The sequence below is a fragment of the Cebus imitator genome, unplaced genomic scaffold (genome assembly GCF_001604975.1).
Source record: "Cebus imitator isolate Cc_AM_T3 unplaced genomic scaffold, Cebus_imitator-1.0 Scaffold18, whole genome shotgun sequence".
NCBI classification, from domain to species: domain Eukaryota; kingdom Metazoa; phylum Chordata; class Mammalia; order Primates; family Cebidae; genus Cebus; species Cebus imitator.
The window spans coordinates 4,474,888-4,493,582 of record NW_016107333.1 but is presented as its reverse complement, the minus strand read 5'-3'; the positions used below and the strand labels follow the sequence as shown (position 1 = coordinate 4,493,582).

The following is an 18,695-nucleotide window of genomic DNA, read 5'->3' as shown; positions in this document are numbered from 1 at the left end:
GCTGGGACTACAGGCACGCGCCACCACACCCAGCTAGTTTTTGTATTTTTTAGTACAGATGGGATTTCACCATGTTGACCAGGATGGTCTCGATCTCTTGACCTCGTGATCCACCCGCCTCGGCCTCCCAAAGTGCTGGGATTACAGGCGTGAGCCACCGTGCCCGGCAGTGCCTCCTATTTGAGATCTGCAGGATGAATACTTGTTTGACTTTGGTCATCAGGAAAGGAAAACCCAGAAATACTGGCAGGAGGGCTGGGAAGTAAAGCACAGAGGTGTGGACAGAACTAGATGAGAGCTGTTCCACGTACCAGTACGCATGGAGCATATTATGCTTTCCAGAACCTTTTCACAACCACCCTCCTATTATACCTGTGCTGCCCAGAGGGGAGCCTTTGGCCACATGTGGCTTTTTATTGTTAATTAAAGTTAAAATTGAAATTAAAAATTTAGTTTCTCTGTAACATTTAAGTTCTCAATAGCCACATGTGGCTGGTGGCTACCATTTGAAGAACACAAATAGAGAACATTTCCATCACTGCGGAAAGTGTTATTGGACAGTGTGTCATTATACCCTAACACAAGTCTTGTGAAGGAAGTAGGTAGGGCACAGATTTTTCTTATGTACTTCATTGTTTCATAACATTCCGAAAAATTAAAACTCCTGACCTCTTCACCTTAATAGCAACTATTTGTATTTCTGTGGCCTCTTTTGATCTTTAGCCCATGAAAGCAGCTTATAGATGGTTGCAATCACAGTGTTTATACAATTGCTTATTTTTTTCAATTAATGTTATTTTGCAAAGACTTTCCACTGACCTGATACACGATGCTTATGTTTGCCGTGTTAGTGAAGGGGGATTATACCGTGATGCACCGCCGTTGGGTTGACTGCTTCCTGATCGTTGGCCACTTTGGTTGCTTCCTGTTTTTCAGTATTATGAATGGTGCTGTCATGAACTTTTTTGTACCTGAGGCTTTTTCTTCTTTTGAATTGTTTCCTTACTATGAATTCTAGGAAGTAAGTTATGCAGTCAAAGGATATAATCACTTTTATGGCTCTTGTTATATTTTGTGTAATTGCCATTTTAAAAAGAAGCTGAAATGTATTATAGATATTTTTTGTTGCTTGGCTCATGAGAACATCCAGTGTCTAGAGATCAAGAGGTGATTAGCCCAAAGTGCAGCTCCTCGCAGACACAGCCAGGGCATGTGTTCCCTGCTTCCTGACTCCTGCCCCATCTTTCTGTTGTACCACTCCAAATATTTATTATCACAGTGTTGCTGTTAGTAGCACTAGTAAATCTGAGTATTTATAAGCTCATAAAGCTTGTTACAGCGCCTTAAGCAAAAAGCTTGGGGTCAAGGGCATTTTAAAAAATGCACACTTTATGAGGTGCAACTGCGGAGAAATAAGAACACGTTCTTAAGCCTTGGTATTCCCGTGGTGCTGGTGCTGGTAGAGGCTGTTACATTTCTTTCAGTGAAGCTGTTCTTGCAGCTGCCTTGGAATTTACTTCAGGGCCAGTTTATGAGGCACCCCAAGTAATCTGCTTGGAGCCTGAGTGTCGTACCTTGCATTTGACCAAACATGGTATTCCTGAGCTCAGTGCCACCTGATTCACCGCCCTTGGAACCAGATGATGTTGGGCTCTTTCCAGAAGTCAAATCCTTCCTGGGAGGATGAAGATCTGCCAGCTCTGAGGATTCTGGAAAAAAAAGAAAAAAGCCTCAAGCTTTGAAGGCCAGTCCCACAGTAGACAGAACTGATGTGAAAAGTGGCCCTCCTGTTTCCCCAGGCACATGACTTTCCGAAGTGACTAGGTTGAAGGGGAAGCAATACTCTGGCGTAAGTCCGGCTCTGTTTACTTACGAAGGTCATCTTAGTTATTCTTCGGCTACTTCATGTTAGAAACGTGGTGCAAAGCAGCGAAGCCCAGCGGAGCCAAGGTGGAGGCAGGTCTTTAGGATGGTCTCTAGCCCAGGGCTGCCCCGCAGAAATATAATACAGACTATGTATAAGTTTACATTTTCCAGTTAACCACATTTAAAAAGCAAAAAGGGATGATGCCTGTAATCCCAAAACTTTGGGAGGCTTAGGCAGGAGGATCACTTGAGCCTAAGAGTAGGAGGCTACAGTGAGCTATGATTACACCATTGCAGTCCAGCCTGGGTGACAGAGTGAGACCCTGTCTCTAAATAAATAAATGGGTAAAAAGAAACATTGTTAAAAAATAGTGACAAAATATATGTAACAAATTTACCATTTTAACCATTCTTAAATTTAAAATTTAGTGGCATTTACAGTGTTGTATAGCCATCATCACTGCCTATTCCTAAAACTTTTTCAACTTTTCAAACTGAAACTCTGTACCCACTAGGCAATAACTCCCCATTTCCCTTCCCTCTAGCCCTTGGTAACCTCCGTTCTACTTCCTGTCTCTGAATTTGCCTATTCCAGGTACCTCATATAAGGGCAGTAATACAATATTTGTCCTTTTGTGTCTAGCTTATTTCACATGTTTATTCAAAGCTCATAATGTTTTGAAGGTTCATTTGTGTTGTAGTGTATATCAAAATTTCATTTCCTATATGGCTGAGTAATAGTCTACTTTACGTATATACTACGTTTTGTTTATCCATTCTCCTGTTTATGGACTCTTAGTTGTTTGTTTCCATCTTTTGGCTGTTGTGAATAATGCTGCTATGAAATTAGTATCTGAGTCCTTGCTTTCAATTTGTTTTTTTTTTTTTTTAAATAGGGTCTCCACCTTGTCACTCAGCGTGGAGTACAGTGGTGCAGTCACAACTCACTGGCCTACTGTAGCCTTGATCTTCCAGCTTGAGCAATTCTGCCTCAGCCTTCCGAGTAGCTGGGCTACAGGTGCACACCACCATGCCTGGCTACTTTTTAAAGTTTTTTTGGCAACAGGGTCCTACTGTGTTGCCCAGGCTGGTTTCGAACTGCTGGGCTCAAGTGACGCTCTGCCTTGGCCTGCCAAAGTGCTGGGCTTACGGTGTAACCCACCATGTCCAGCCAATTGTTTTTTATGTGTATTTTTTTGGTGGCTGGGTGGTAGTGGCGAAGGTCTCTCTCTGTCACCCAGGCTGGAGTGTCAGTGGCATAATCATGGCTCACTGACTTTATGACCTCCTGGGCTCAAATCCTCCCACCTCAGCCTTTGGAGTAGCTGGGAATACAGGAGTGCACCATCACTCCTGGCTAATTTATTATTTTTTCTGTAGAGATAGGATCTCACTATGTTGCCCAGGCTGGTGTCAAACTCCTGAGCTCAAGTGATCTGCCCGCCATGGCCTCCCAAAGTGCTGGGATTACAGGTGTGAGCCACTGCAATCATTTCAACATGTAATCAATATAAAAACCTTATGAATGAGATAGACTACTTTCTTATTTTCATACTAAGTCTTTGAAATTGGGTGTGTAATTAATTAACTTAGCATCTCAATTCAAACTAGCTGCATTTCAAGTCTTAATAGACACGTGTGGCTTATGGCCACCAAATTGGATAGCTCAAATTTAGTAAAAAGTTGCATTAGGCCAGGCGTGGTGGCTCATGCCTGTAATTCTGGCACTTTGGGAGGCCGAGGTGGGTGGATCACCTGAGGTCAGGAGTTCAAGACCAGCCTGGCCATCACGGTGAAACCCCATCTTTAAAAAAAAAAAAAAAAAATGTTGCATTGTGGCACAGATCTCTGGAAACACAAAGGGTTTTGGATTCAGGTGGGCCTGGTTCCAAAGTAAACTTGCCTCTTTATCATTGGGATGGGCAGAAGAAAGCCACTGGTGGGTGCTGTGGTACAGGGGGAGCAGTTCAGTCATGCCAGGGGAGGAGGAGGGTGACAGGAAAGGCATGTTGAGGAGGTGACACTTGAGCTCAGCCTTAGAGGTAGAGTGGGGGCTTTGTCAAGCAGTCAAAATGGGAAAGGACATTCTTTGCAGTATATGCAGCTTGGGCAGAGGCCCAGGATTTTGAAAGAGCCCAGTGCTCTTGGAGAACCACGGCAGTTCTTTCAGCTTGACCAGGATATTAGGAGTGGGGGCCCTGCCAAGAAGAGAGGCTAGAGAGCTAGGCTGAGGCTGGACCTTGCACCACTGGCCACTGCTGCCCCTGTCATTCACGCCATCAGCAGCTGTTGTCTGGCTTATTGGCAGGGGCCTCTTCCTGGCTCTCCCTGTGTCCACTTTTCCCCCTCCCCTTGTCCCTCCTCCATTTAAAAATGGAAGTCAGACCATGTCACTTTTCTGCTCAAAATGTTTTGGTGGCTTTACATTTTACTCAGTCAAATTGGAGGTGTCAGTGTCCACCCCCACTCCTCTCTGATCTTACCTCCTTCTACCCTCCCTCCTGATCACTTCTCTCTGCCTGTATTGGCCTCGTTTCCCTGCCCTGGGGCCTCCACACTTGCTTTTCTCCCTGCCTGGAACATGTGTCCCACAGATACACAAATGGCTCACTCTCACTCCTTATCTCTTCCACTCCATTCCCATCTCTGTTCGTCAAAGAGGCCCTTCTTGTCACAAAATAAAATGGTGCCCTGAAGTTTTTTCAAAATGCTTATCGCTGCCTGGCATATCATGCCTTGATGTGCTCATTGTCTGCCTCCATCCTGAACATGTAGGCCCCAAGAAAGCAGGGTTTTGTCTGTTTTGCTCATTCTTCAGTGCTTGGTATTCAAGATTTATTTGTTGAATGAATGACTAGATGAATAAATAAACAACAAAAACTGAAGTGTAGCAAGCTTTCAGTAAATGTATGTTGATTTGAGATTTTTGTCGAAGTGCTTCCCTTTGCGTTTATTTATTTTTCTCAATTTTATGTTTGGAAAACATTAAACATACAGAAAAGTTGAAAGAATGGTTCAGTGACTAACCATACGTCCCCAACTTAGGTCAAGAATTGTTAATATTTCACAATTCCTGCATATATTCTTGGGGGTGTGTGTGTGTGTGTGTTGTTCAAGTTAAAAGTCAGTTACAGGCTGGGTGTGGTGGCTCACACCTGTAATCCCAGCACTTTGGGAAGCTGAGGCGGGCAGATCAACTGAGGTCAGGAGTTTGAGATCAGCCTGGCCAACATGGTAAAACTGTCTCTCTACTAAAAATATAAAAACCAGCTGGGTGTGATGGCCCATGCCAGTAATCTCAGCTACTCAGGAGGCTGAGTCAAGAGAATTGCTTGAACCCAGGAGGCAGAAGTTGCAGTGAGCCAAGATCATGCCATTGCCCTCCAGCCTGGGCGATAGAGTGAGACTCCATAAATGAATAAATGAATGAATGAATGAGCGTCAGTTACAGAAATATGACACTGACCCTTTGCATTTACAAGGTGGCTCTGAAGAGTGGTGAGTTAGAAGAGACCCCACGCAGCAAGCAGCTTGGCCATGGCATCTGACCTGGACTTCTCACCTCCAGAGGTGCCCGAGCCCACTTTCCTGGAGGACCTGCTACGGTATGGACTCTTCCTGGGAGCCATCTTCCAGCTCATCTGCGTGCTGGCCATCATTGTACCCATTCCCAAGTCCTACGAGGCGGTGAGTTTTTCCTTGAGAGCCTCAGCTCCTCTGAGTGCCAGGCTGGGTTCTGAGTACTAACAGTAGATGTCACCACGACTAAGATCCACGGAGTCTACTCTGGGCGTTCGTGATTTAGTGTGCCCCTGAATTCCCACCTGGTGGGTTGAACCACATAGCTAATACTTTATTTGTTCATGTACCCATTTAAGCAGATTTTTATTTAGTGCCTACTACATTTCAGACTCTGCTGAAAGATGTAGTGTCTGCCCTTGAGGAGCATGTAGTCCTTGGGAGAGAAGGCAGATAACAAAACATACCCCCATGTACTCCCATGAGAAGTGCAGAGTACAGCGAGGATATGTAATGAGGGGAGAGACCTGATCTTACCCTGGGCTGTGGCCCTGCTGAGGAGACAGTGTTTGAGCTGAGGCTGAAGGAATGAGCAGGCTTCTGCCAGGCGAAATAGGCAAGGGGCAAGGCCGACATTCCAGGGAGAGGGCATTACACATGCAAGGGACTCAGAATAAAGGAAGGGGCTAGGTCAGGGAACCAAATGAAAGTGACTTTGGCCAGAGCACAAAGGGGCAGGATGAGAGGTGCAGCCAGAGGTGTGGGCAGGGGCTAGAGGGTTTTAAGTATGTGAATGACATGGTCAAACTGGCTTTTTTGTTGTTGTTTTGACTCTTCTTCTGTAATTATCTTTATAACCATACACCCTCCTTCTACCCACTTTCTTGCCCACTCCTGTTTGCTCATGACATTTAGTCGTTGGAGAAAGCAGGCCATTTGTCATGCGGGATACCTCCATCCCAGGAATTGGCTAATTGCTTCTCTGTGGTGTCATTTAACGTGTTTCTGTGTTCTCTGTGTTTCCTATCAACAGGAGTTCCATCTAAAGGCCTGATTCCATTCCAGTCAGGTTACTTGGTGTGAACACCTCAGAGCCGGTGCTGTGTACTCCCTACTGTGTGGCATCAACAGGCACATGGTGTCTGGCTGCCACACATTTAGAGATTCTAGGATTGATTGGTGGGTTTTGGTGGTATCAGTTGATCCCTCCATTATAGAAATCCCCTGTCAGTCTTTCACCTAAGTGGTTTTAGCATCCACTGGTGGTGGTTGCTTAGTTCCATTATCGGGAGACAGGGTCTCCCAAGGAGAGAATATGGCGGATGATGAGAAGTGGGCCTAGGCTAGAGCCTGGAGGGGCTCCAGCATTGAGGGGACACGCAGGGGAGGAGGAGCGGCCAGCAAGGGCAGGGGAAACTTGGTGAACAGGGACGGGTTTGTGGCCTCTAGGTTGTCTTTTCCATCTCTTAATCTGGTATCTTGAGAAGGAGATCATGATTGGAGTTCTTCCAGCTACAATTGTATCGCGTTTTAAAAACACAATCCCTGTGATCTTGGGCTCTGTCCTTGCAGACATGGCATGCTACTGCGTATTATGAATAACAAACATTGGTTTAGTCATTGGTGGCTGATGAGGCTTGTGAAGAGTCCCGAAGGAGGAAGGTGCTGAGCCTTCCTGTCATAGGCAGAGATGTTTTGCTGTTGGGAGGGCAGGGAGGCTGTTCACCTCCTGTTGTGTGTGATCCCTTCGAGGTAAGCCACAGAAGCCTGGGTTAGTTCAGCAAACTTCAGAAAAGGAGACCCTTTTTGTTCTCTTTAAGGTTTTCAGTGGGATAGTGGGTTAAAGTCTTTTGAGACAGGGAGTTGACGAAGAGTTCAAAAATATGCCTCCATACCCCCCCCCACTGCCATTTAGCAGTTAATTTCAGACAACAGCCTCATCTTTTTAAATTTAAATATAGTACATGACATCTCCCATTTTTATTAATCTTGCATTTAGGGAAACAAGGCTCACACAAGTGAATTGTCTTCATAACTGAAGCTTACTGTTTTAACTTTTTATTTTAGCTTTTCAGTGGATCAGTAGCAAAAAAATACAGTACTGTTAATCTAACTTTTTACCGGTACATCAGGGGAGCAAATGGCCCCAAGTTACACAGGGGGTTCTGTTGCTAACTTTCTCTGTGTGTCCCCATAAGGAAGCCTTTCTCACTCCCAAACTCCTCACTAGATGGAAAGGAAACACAGCATTCTGTGCATAAACAAGGTTACAAAGAGAGGGTGAGTGCTGAGACTATGCTGCTTAGAGGCTGTCTCTAACAGCTAGCTGGGATTTGGAAGGAGTTTGGAAGGGAATGAAGAGGGTTTTAACATGGGGACAGGGTGCTCTTAGGGAGAAAGGGAGCCCATGGGAGTGGGGGCAGCTCGTAAGACCCCAGGCAACTTGAAGGCAGTTGGGAGATACCTGGAGGTGGAGGAGGGCAGGAGGTAGAAGAGGGCAGAAGTGAGGGTGGGGGGAACCAGAACACAGTCTTGCTCTCCCTGCCGTTTTGCTGAGGGCAAAATCTTCTCTTTTGCTTAGCCTATAGAAACAAGGTTTATTAGTGGCTTTTTGGGTCAGAAGATAATATTTTTGGCTCTAGATGATGGGAAAGCCTTTGAAAAGCAAAAGAATGTCTTTCCTGTTGTTCCAGTAAGCCGATTTTTTGCAACTCGCTTATGACTTCAGTACTTCAATACTTAGCAGATTATTTGAAAGCTCTTTGGGGGGTAATCAGAGAGGAAAAAAGGGAACACATACAAATGCTTCCCACCCCACCCCCTTCCTTTTCATAGTAGGAGCAAGACCCAAGTCCCTAGAATCCTAAGCCAGATGAAAAGTTTTTCTCATTGGCACCTCATTAAACTCAGACCTGAGAAAACAAGCATTTGTTTGAGCCTAATGGGGTCCAGGGCCACACTTAATCCAAGCATTTTCTTGTAGGCTGGATTCTAAAATGTATGATAGTATATCCTAGAATCATTTCCATCTAGTCCAGGTTAGTGGGTAAGTTTCATCTCTCATGCCAAGTCTGATTGATTGTATGATGGCCATGGTGGAAAGGATTCTGGGGCTGCTGCTTTGCTCTGAAGGAAAGAAATTGATCTGTGATGTGTGTTTGCTGTGAGCTGGGATTAGAGACTGATAGTGCTGGATTGTTCAATGATTCTCTACCAGGCTGCACATTAGAACCATCTGGGGAACTTTCAAAGGCCTAGACTACACCCAGAGAGATTTGATTCAGTTGTTCTCTGAAGCCTTAGATCAGTATTTTCTTTTTATTTATGTTTTTGAGACAGGGTCTAGCTCTGTTGCCCAGGCTGAAGTGCAGTGGCACAATCATATCTCACTGCAGCCTTGACCTCCGGGGCTCAAGTGATCCTCCCTCCTCAGCCTCCTTAGTAGCTGGGACTGCAGGTGTGCACCACCACACCTGACTAATTTTTAAATAATTTTTTGTAGAGACGCGGTCTCACTATGTTGCCCAGGCTGGTCTGGAACTCCTGGGCTCAGGTAATCCTTTCACCTTGGCTTCCCAAAGTGATGGGATTACAGGCGTGAGCCAGTGTGCCCGGCTTGGATCAGTATTTTTTAAAAGTGTCTAGGTGATTGTAATATGCAGCCACTGCTCAAGTCTTCAGATGACTTCCCTCAAGCACAAACCAATTTTAGGAGGGCAGGATGTTCGGTTCTTAGATGTGTTAAGTTTGAAATAATAGCAAAATGTCCTATGTGAGAAAGGAAGAGCGAGCAAGAAGTTGGGAATAGAGACCTGATATTTTATTAACAGAGCATTATCATTCGTTATCATGCCTGTAATCCCAGCACTTTGGGAGACTGAGGCCGGCGGATCACCAGAGGTCAGGAGTTCAAGATCAGCCTGGCCGATGGTGAAACCCTGTCTCTACTAAAAATAGAAAAATTAGCCAGGTGTGGTGGTGCGCACATGTATTCCCAGTTGCTAGGGAGGCTGAGGCAGGAGAATCACTTGAACCCAGGAGGTGGAGGTTGCAGTGAGCTGAGATCGTGCCATTGCATTCAAACCTGGGTGACAGAGTGAGACTCTGTTTCAAAAAAAACAAAAACAAAAACAAAACCCAGCATTATTACTTGAAACTCAAGCATGAGTTGCTAAGTTTTTCAAGGGAAAGGAAGATTCAGGAAAGACCTGAACTTGGAGCATGCCCAACCTGCTTGAAGTAGTTTCTGTGCAATGTAGATAGACTGAGAAAGTTTGGGTGCTGTCCTAGAACCCAAGAGCAGGGGTGTGGCAGGGCCTCTGGAAGTGGTGGGAACTGGGACTTACTGCTTATAACCAGCATGCTCTCTGCCTCCCCTCCTGACCCCCTCCTGTCTTTTGCTTTTCACTAGGACCCTGCTTCTCTGCTTGCTGGCCCTGTGGTGAGATGCAGCACAGCCACTAAACACAACCATGCCTTCCTGCTGGTCTCAGTTCCAGAATCCCCAGGGAAGGAACTGTGGCTGACCCAGCTTGGGACAGCTGTGGCCGGGGGGAGGGGAGGGTTCTGTGGCGTGACCTCTGAGTGGGGATGGGAAGGTCTGTTTCCCCAGGGGGAGTGCTAGGCAGATGAAGCTGGGGTCTCCATTTCTCTCCCTCTCTCAAATTATAGGCAGAGCAGTGGTCAGAAGACCAGGAGAGTGTGGCCTCCCTGAAGTCCACTGAGTGATCCGAGAAGAGCTCATCAGACCAGTTCCCTGGAGAGGACTGAGGAAAGCTGGCCTAGTCTGATGCTGCCACTGTGTTCCAGCTGCTCTCCTTGAGAGTTGGGTTTCAGTAGAAGAAGGTTCTCAGTAGGAAGTTCTTGGCTTTCTAGGGAGGTCCCAGGGTAGGCTGGAGGAGTCTGTGAGCCCCCTCAAATTGTGTACAAGAATGTGAGGTTTATATGTCCAGGCACATTTTCTGGGGAGATGGTCCATAGCCTCTCTACATGGAGTGCAGTGGGAAGTGGGGGGCAGGTTTCTTCTCAAGTTAGGGAGCCTGTCTCCCTCCTCCCCATAACCCTCCTGAGTTAGCCTCCAAGCCTCTTTTGGACCCATTTCTACATGGAGCGTTGATTCAGTCAACCCTAAGCAAGTGGGTGTTGACTTTGAGTTCAGCAACTCGTGTGGCAGCTAGTCATACACAGTAGTGAATCAGAAACTCTCGTAGGATCAGCGTTGACTATTCTCATCTCTTCATGTGCTTATGGTGCATCTCGTCAGCCTGCAGCCAGCTGCCTGCTTCTAGAAGGAAGCCCATTCACTTCCACTCTGCTGTGTTTGTTGATTGCCACCGTCTCATGTTAGTGGGGACTCTTACTCTTGCAAGCTCAGAAACTCAGCTCCAGCAGCTTCCCTGAATGGAAACAGTATTGGTTCTTGGAACTGGGAATTTGGAGGTACAGCTGGATTTAGGGATTCAAGGGGTCTCCAGGGCTCCATCTGTCTCTCCATCTCCCGGCTTTCCTGGGAGCGGCGGCTTCCTTCCTAGGCCCTTCCTCTGTGTTGGGAAAGATGGCAGCTGCAGTCAGTGCCCTTATCAGTCGGGATTGTGAGGTGAGAGAAGCCATTTCTCTGCCTCTGCTCACCTTCTGAGTCTCATGGAAGGCCTCTCCTTGGCCACGTACACCTTGCCCCACAGGTGAGAAGTGGGAATGAGTACTGTCTCTAGCCAGGCCACATGTAGCTGCCTACTCTTGTGGCCCCAGTGACTGAGAGTCCCCAGAACCTTATGGGATAGGGAAAGGGCAGGGCCCCCATGGAAAAGGGGTGCTGGGAAGACAGACAGCAGGTGGCCAGCATTGTGATCTAGTGGAGCACTCAGCACAGGCGATGGTGAGAGTGGTGGCTCCCAGTGTGATGCCCGTGGAGACTTCACAACCAGCCAGAAGGCCCTGCAGTGTTTAGACCCCTGATGTTTGGCTCATCAGGGTGGTGAGCCACCTGCACCTGCTGCATCACAGGTGGCTCATTCCTGTGCTGCCGTCGGACAATGGCCTAGAAGGTCAGGATTCTTGGAAAATTTTGCACAAGGGTCTTGATTTTACATGAGGCCCCTGGTTGCCAGTGAGGGCTGCCGTAAATAAATAAGGAACCCAGGCAAGCATCCACCCATACTCAACACCTCGGGACACAGGCTCACAGAAGCAACTTTGCGATTCTGCTCTGTGTGTGTTTTTTTGTTTGTTTCTGTTTCTGTGTGTTTTTAAAGCTTGGGAGGCAGGCTGTTTTTTTCTTAATGACCCGTTCTGGAGCGATTGCCATGTGGTGGGCAGGGTGAGGGTATAAACATGCTCCCACCAGCCTGGTCTGGAGATGTGTACTGGCTGGTTCCTGGGAGAGACGGCTGGACACACAGGAACCGCAGAGCAGCCAGTGGGGAGGGCCGGCATTGTGGTGCTGAATTGTGTCTGGAATGAGCTCCCAAGGCTGTTCTTGCTAATCACAGTCCTCCCCGCCTGCAAAGCACGTCCTGGACTCTGTGTCACCATCTGCCCTGTTGAGCCCACATGGATGGCCTCCCCTGCCCTCTGCTTCAGCCCATCCTATCTTTCCCCAAGGCCAGTGCTAGTTTCATCTCCACAAGGCCTTCTCAGCTCCTACCCTGTCTTGGGCCCTCATGGCCCGCTGGGACGGGCAGGGCCTTCAGCATTGGGCAGACTGGTCTGAGTGCTGACCTGCCCTTAATCTGCCTCCATCATCGGAAGAGGACATTCCTGCCCACATCCATCGTTCTTAGAGGGTCACTGGAGATAAGGTGCACAAGGGTGCCTGAGTGTAGCAGAATGGTTTTCTTTCCCTGGGCCATTTTCAGGGAAAGAGTGACCTGTGTAGAATGACATTTTGCCCTGATTTACAGGACTAAATCCACATTAAACCGTAGAGTGGAAATCATAAAATTCAGTGGAGCTTTCCTGCTGGAAGGGATGTGCTGTACTGTGGCACAGATTCGATTACTCGGACCTGATGAATAGCAGCAATTTTCTGGCCTGGCAAGCACTGCAGAGCTGCTTCATTATTGATGGGGCCTGTGTCCACGCAGGACGCCTCCGCGAACCCAGGAGCCTCCTGGCAGCCGGAGTTTCCTTTCATATGTGCCAGTGTGATTGCTGAGGAAACTTGAGGCTCGCTCCAGAGAAGGCACAGTGCTCCCAGCTTTAAAGGCGGGGCTGTCGGCTGTGTAGTCTGCCATCTGTGTGGCTGGGACTGACAGTGTACATTGGAGGAGAAGTGAAGAGGCAGCCCTTCATTCCGATGCATCCTTCTCAGTGAAGAACTTGGAGCTATAGGCCCTGTGTGGCTAGGACCCCAGGGCCCAGGTCCTGTGGGTCACGGCTGCCTTTGCCTCCCTGCAGCTTGCATGGGGCCGCCGCCTGGCCTCAGGGAGCCTGAGTGGCCCTTGCCAGTGGAGTGTGGCTTGCAGTGGCTGGCTCACCAGGGCGAGGCAAAGGCTCAGTGAGCATCCACGTGGCACACCCACTAAGTGTGCATTCTCTTCATTCCCTGTAGGGCCTGGCGCAGTGCCCACGTGTACTGGGTGCAGGTAGAGATACAGAGGACGAAAGGGAGCAGAGTACTGGGAGACGCCGGCTGGCCGGTAGCCCAGGGTGAGAGTGTGGGCTGCGAGAGGGGGCCTGCCCAGAGACAGGGGCCAAGGCCGAGCGAGAGGCCCGGAGACAGGGGCCCCTGCTGAGTGTCTTGGAATTTATCTCACATGAAGGGGAACCAGCAAGGTTTTAAAAGGAGGAAGCAGACATGATTTGGACTGTTGTCTTTGTTTTAGGAAAATCAACTCTGAAAGTAACGCAAAGAGTGATGAACATGGAGGAGGGAGGCATGGGCAGGAAATCTGTGGGAGGTGGATGCAGCAGGCGGGGCCGGCCCGGGACCTGGGTCCAAGCGTCCAGAGGGGACGGGCTGGGTCTAGAGCCCCTTGGAAAGCGGAGTGGACAGGACTTGGGGACAGGTTGGATGCTGAGAACTCAGAAGTGACTTGGTGGTGTTTAGTTGAGTAACTGGGTGTGTGACGGCTCCAAAGCTGAGGTAGGGAAGAGAGGAGGAGGTCTGGTGTGAGGAGGAGACAGATGATGACTTGGTAATTGCAGTGTGTACACACCCACAGAAGACTGCCCTCAGCTGTAAAAAATCAAGCGTAGTTGAGCCCAGGAGTTCTGGGCTGTAGTGCGCTATGCCAATCGGGTGTCCGCACTAAGTTCGGCATCAATATGGTGACCTCCTGGGAGCAGGGGACCATCAGGTTGCCTAAGGAGGGGTGAACCAGCCCACATTGGAAACAGAGCAGGTCAAAACTCCCGTGCTGATCAGTAGTGGGATCGCGCCTGAGAATAGCCACTGCACTCCAGCCTGGGCAACATAGCGAGACCCCATCTCTTAAAAAAAAAAAAAATCAAGTGTAGCCTGGAGCACAAACCCACTTTTCTGACTCCTCTAGGGACTTTAGTCACAAACAAGGGGCTTTTAAGTGGCCCATCAACAGATAGGTTCCCGGAGGAGCTGTACTTAACCGTTCCAGAGGCACCTGGTGGTTCTAGGAGCTGCTAAACAGAGAGTAGACTTCACAGTTAACTCAGATTCAAAGTATCCCTACCCCTGAGGGCCCCAGGAAACCTGGGAGAGGCTGCACCGCGTAACCATGAAGAGGTTAGGTTCAGATCTTGGGTCTCCTATTCACCAGCTAAGACCTTAGTCAAGTCATTTGACCTGAGTGTTTGTTCCTTTGTTTATAAATTGGGCCTCGTTATGGCAGTTTGTGAGGCTGTCATGTCCAGACACATAACACAAGGCCTGGCATATTTTAAACAATAAATAATTAGCAGCTGTTGTAGCTCTTGTTATTTTTTAGAGAGGGAGTCTTGCTCTGTTGCGCAGGCTGGAGTATAGTAGCTATTCACAGACATGATCATAGCGCACTGCAGCCTCAAACTCTTGGGCTTAAGTGATCCTCTTGTTTCAACCTCTCGAGTAGCTGGGATGACAGGTGTGTGCCACCCTGCCCAGTTATTATTGGTGGCTGTGCTTAGGCAAACTTCAGGCCTGGGGATATATATTGGGTTTTAAATATATTTATATCCTCTGTGACTGTGGAAAAGTGAAGCCTAATTTTAAGTGCTATATTCTAATGGGAATAAACAAGAATGAAGTTCTCATGGTTATTGGGAGATCGTGGCTGTTCTTTCATTCATTCATTCATTCATTCATTCGGCGACAGTTGAAGCTATCCCAAAGTGTTCATGGGCTAATAGGGGAGGCTAACATGAAAACATGTAACTATGGAAAAATAATAGTGGCATTATGGGTTGGGCGTGGTGGCTCACACCTGTAACCTCAGCACTTTGGGATGCTGAGGCAGGTGGATCACTTGAGGTCAGGAGTTCGAGACCAGCCTGGCCAACATGACAAAACCCCATCTCTAGAAAAAATATAAAAAATTAGCTGTGTATGCTGGCAGGTGCCTGTAATTCCAGCTACTCAGGAGGCTGAGGCAGGAGAATTGCTTGAACCTGGGAGGCAGAAGGTTGCAGTGAGCTAAGATTGAGCTACTGCACTCTAGCCTGGGCAAAAGAGTGTGACCCTCTTTTCAAAAAAGCAGTGGCATTATAAGGTTCCTGGGTAACTAGGAGAAAGGGGGAAGAAGGGTTGCCCCCAGCTGGAGGGAGGAGCAGGGAAGGAAGGCTAGACAGTGAGTAGGAGTGTATTCATGGACAGGCCAAACCATGGGAGCAGTTTGCTGGGTGGCCAAGGAAACGGGTGTTCCTGTTGATGAAGGTGACCAGTGGAAGCCCTGGGGCCTGACTCAGGTGGGGGATGAAGAAGAGCCCAGTGAGGCTGGAGAGGTGGCCTCCTTAGATGCCATTCCAGAGAGAGCCACTGGAAGGTTTAAGGTGGAAGATGCAGTGGTCAGACTTGCACTTCAGAACACTTCCTTTGGTAGGTGCATGAGGAATGTGTCAGAGATGGCAGGCGCTTCGGCTAGCAGTGGGTGAAACTGAAGGGGGAATTGGATGCTGGAGAGAGTAATAGAATCAAGACGTAGTATGGGTCATGTCAGCAGGACATGGTGACTCACACTGTGGGGAGCAGAGAGAGGGTGAGGTCACCAGGTCTCTGGTTGCTCCACCAGCGAGAGGCGGGCCGGGCCTTCTGGGCCTGGGACGGTTGAGTTGGAGGTGCCTTGGAGACGCCAGTCCCAATCGTCTGGCAGACAGCTGGATCAAGGGAGAGGTCTGGGAGGTGCCAGAAGGGTTGAGGGTCCAGAGAGAGGGCCTGTGGAGTGAGGGAGGCCCTGGGGCGGCAGCTGGGCCTCACTGTCCCTGTGGTCTCTGAACTGAGCCCCATTGAAACTGGAGGAGCCCCCAGCCTGGAGCTCAGAAGGCAGACTCCTTCCTAGAGATCCAGGCAGACCTTGCAAGTTTCATTTTGTTTTGTTTGGCCAGGTTACATAAACAGAATAGGGAGACCTTCAGATCATTGTGACTTTTGTCGGGAGGAGGCTCAGCAGGCCGAGGGAATCCAGAGCTGCCGTGAGAGGCTTGGCTGGGGAGGGGAGGCCCTCCAGTTATCTTGGACAATCACTCCTTGGGGGCCTGAGACCTGGCTGGCTCTTTGTATCTGGTTATCTCGCCTGGCTGGCGGGAGACGGTGTTGGCTGATAGGAGGGAGCTGACAGGCCTCTGGACTGGATCCGAGACAGGGATGCCCTCCCCTGCATGGTCCCTCCTCTTCTGTAGGGTGGGCTGAGGCTTGGGCCAAGGACCCATGGGGCAAGCAGGGAAGGTCAGGGAGTAAAGTGAGCTGGAAGCCGGGGTTGGCAAATGAAACACAAGGGGGTTATTTTTCTCATCTGGAAGTGTCCTCCTCCCAGGAGTCTTAGTCCGCTTCTTATTTTCCCATTTCTCGTAAAGAATATGGGCGCTGAGAAACATTTCCCAGTCATAGTGCTGGGTGTGGCAGGATGTGGGGGCCGTGGCCGGCACCTGAAAAGGGGCAGCACCGCCTCAGCTCATCGCTGCCACGAGGGAATGCAGGGCCAGTGTCACCAGATGGTTAGTTTCAAGAGAATCTAGGAATCCAGATTTAATGGGAAATCTCCCAATTGGCATACATTTTTAAATAAGCACTGCAGGCCAAGTGAAGTCTGCTTGTGGCCCGGACGAGGCCTCTGGGGTGTGGTTGGTGCTCTCTGGGCTAGCCCGGCCTCTCTGACGTCCTTTCTAGCCATGGCACACTGCAAGTTATCACCGGAGGAGGAGAGGACACTTGACAGGAGCACACTGAGCCTGTTCTAGATTCTTCTCTGGCAGGAGCCCGAGTGGCCTGGGCCAGGCTGTGTCCCTTCCCTGGAGTCTCCCTTCCTTATCAGCATAATAAAGGCCAGGCTGGATCTGTGGGTTTGAACCTTCTGTTCCTTAGCAGCAGAACTTTGTTTCATTTGAATCTTACAAGAGACAAATCACAGTGTATGAAATAGAGTGAAAATCAGAGCTGCTCCAGTCGCAAGGGGAGTCTGGAGTTCTGCCCCGAGGCTGCCTCTGCCCTCCCCCAGAGGCACCTCTGCCAGGCTCCACAGAACACAGTGTGGGACTTAACCTTCCGGCCGGCCCTCCGCACCCCTCCCGGCCCTGGTGTTCTGTGGGTTCAATGGGAGGACAAGAATGGCGGCCAGAGGAGAGCAAGCCACAGTGGGTCTGCCCCACAGCCCGCTCCTTGCCCACATTTTGTCCAGTCCCTGGCACGGGGTGACCGGCCAGCCACTGGGTGCAGCTGCCACTTCCTGGGTGCTTTCCATGTAGTTTTCCTCCTCACATCAGCCCTGTAAGGTGTGCGTGGCTATTTCCATTTTGCAGGTGAGTAAACCAAGACACGGAAAGGGGAAGTGAGTTTCCCACAAGGTCAGGCGGCTGGAAAAGGAAGGGTCCCAGGTTCCGCCTAGGCATCTGAGACCCCACAAGTTGCCCCCTTCCCATGGGGCCTCCTTTATTCTTCGTGCAGAGCCACGATGCTCCCGGGGCAGTCCCACATACATGTGGATGCCAGGTCCCGGGAATGACAATGCCATCTCTTGTGTTTCTGCGGCATGCTTCTTTGCTTTCAGACTTGATCTCCTTTTGCTGGCATCAAGCTTGATCCATCTAAGCAGGACTTTCCTTTTTATCACCACACAGGAGGCTGAACCATCTGAGCCCAGAAGTGCTGAGGTGACGAGGAAGCCCAAGACTACTGTTCCTTCTGTGAACAAGAGGCCCAAGAAAGAGACCAAGAAGAAGCGGTAGAAGAGGAGGCCCGAGGAGCCGGGCAGGCAGGGCGAGGGCCTTGGGGACAGCCCTCCTGGGAATCTACATCCTGTTCCCCTCTCCGTCCCAGGCTCAGGGTCCGAGGAGGCCACAACGCCCTCTGACCGCAGAGATCTAAACAGTCATGACAGTCCCCAGGCTCCAGCTGGGCAGTCTACCACTTCCTCTTCCTTCTGCCTCTGTGACGGTTTGGAGTCAAGGGGACTGAAACACACCGTGAGCAAAGACTGTATTAGGAGGTTTGTTCAGAAGTCAGGTCAGCTCACAGAGTCACACTTTCTTACTTAGTCATGTGTGCAGCCTTGAGTCACCCCCTCCTTGTGGTTGACACTACATTTTGGAGTCATTAATGCTGACGAGCATACCCTCTCCCATTATTTGTGCACTACGGATCTCCTGCTAATCAGTCACCTTTGCTGCTGCTGTGTAGACAGAGCCAGGCCTCACCTGTTTGTTTAGACCAAGACACCATGGCCATGCAACGTTCGTGATCCCCCTAGCTGTGACAGCCAGGCCCGGAAAATGGCCGATGTGAGAGCCAGCAGATGGCCCAGGCCAGGGTAGGCAGTGCCTGCATCTGCTCCGTCAGGTGCAGGGATTTGGCTGAAGGCATGCATATTTCCTGGGCACAGACTTCCCAAGCCTCTGAAATGGGAGGCTCGTCAATTTCAGACCAACTTCCTTTCTACCCATCATAGCACGTTCAAGGTGTGCCTTTTCCTTCCACCTGTACATCCCCCGTCCCTTCAATTCTTCCATTCCCTGATCTGCGAGAGTTCCTGGGGGAAGCGTGGTGAATAAACTGACATGCATGCTGAACCTGCCTGTGTTGTCTTTTGTTGAGGGAGAGGGGAAGCCTAGGGCCCTGCCCTGGAGGTGAGGGAAAGGCTTGCCCCCCAGAGAAGTGGGACAGTGGAGGCCGGGAGGGCCAGAATGGGGTGGCTTTGGTGAGAACAGCT

At 49.4% G+C, this 18,695-nt stretch overlaps 1 protein-coding gene across 3 annotated transcripts in view; it reads left to right on the top strand.

Annotated features, from left to right (window-relative positions):
* Positions 1 to 18,555, top strand: part of MANBAL (mannosidase beta like) — a 26,004-nt gene extending 7,449 nt beyond the window's left edge. For all 3 annotated transcript variants that reach the window (XM_017512330.2, XM_017512336.2, XM_017512345.2), the window contains exons 2-3: positions 5,349 to 5,553; positions 17,608 to 18,555. In XM_017512330.2, coding sequence (XP_017367819.1) covers positions 5,404 to 5,553; positions 17,608 to 17,715 — 258 coding nt within the window. In that variant the 5' untranslated portion in view covers positions 5,349 to 5,403 and the 3' untranslated portion in view covers positions 17,716 to 18,555. The remainder of the gene's footprint in view (positions 1 to 5,348; positions 5,554 to 17,607) is intronic.
* Positions 18,556 to 18,695: the final 140 nt, after the last annotated feature.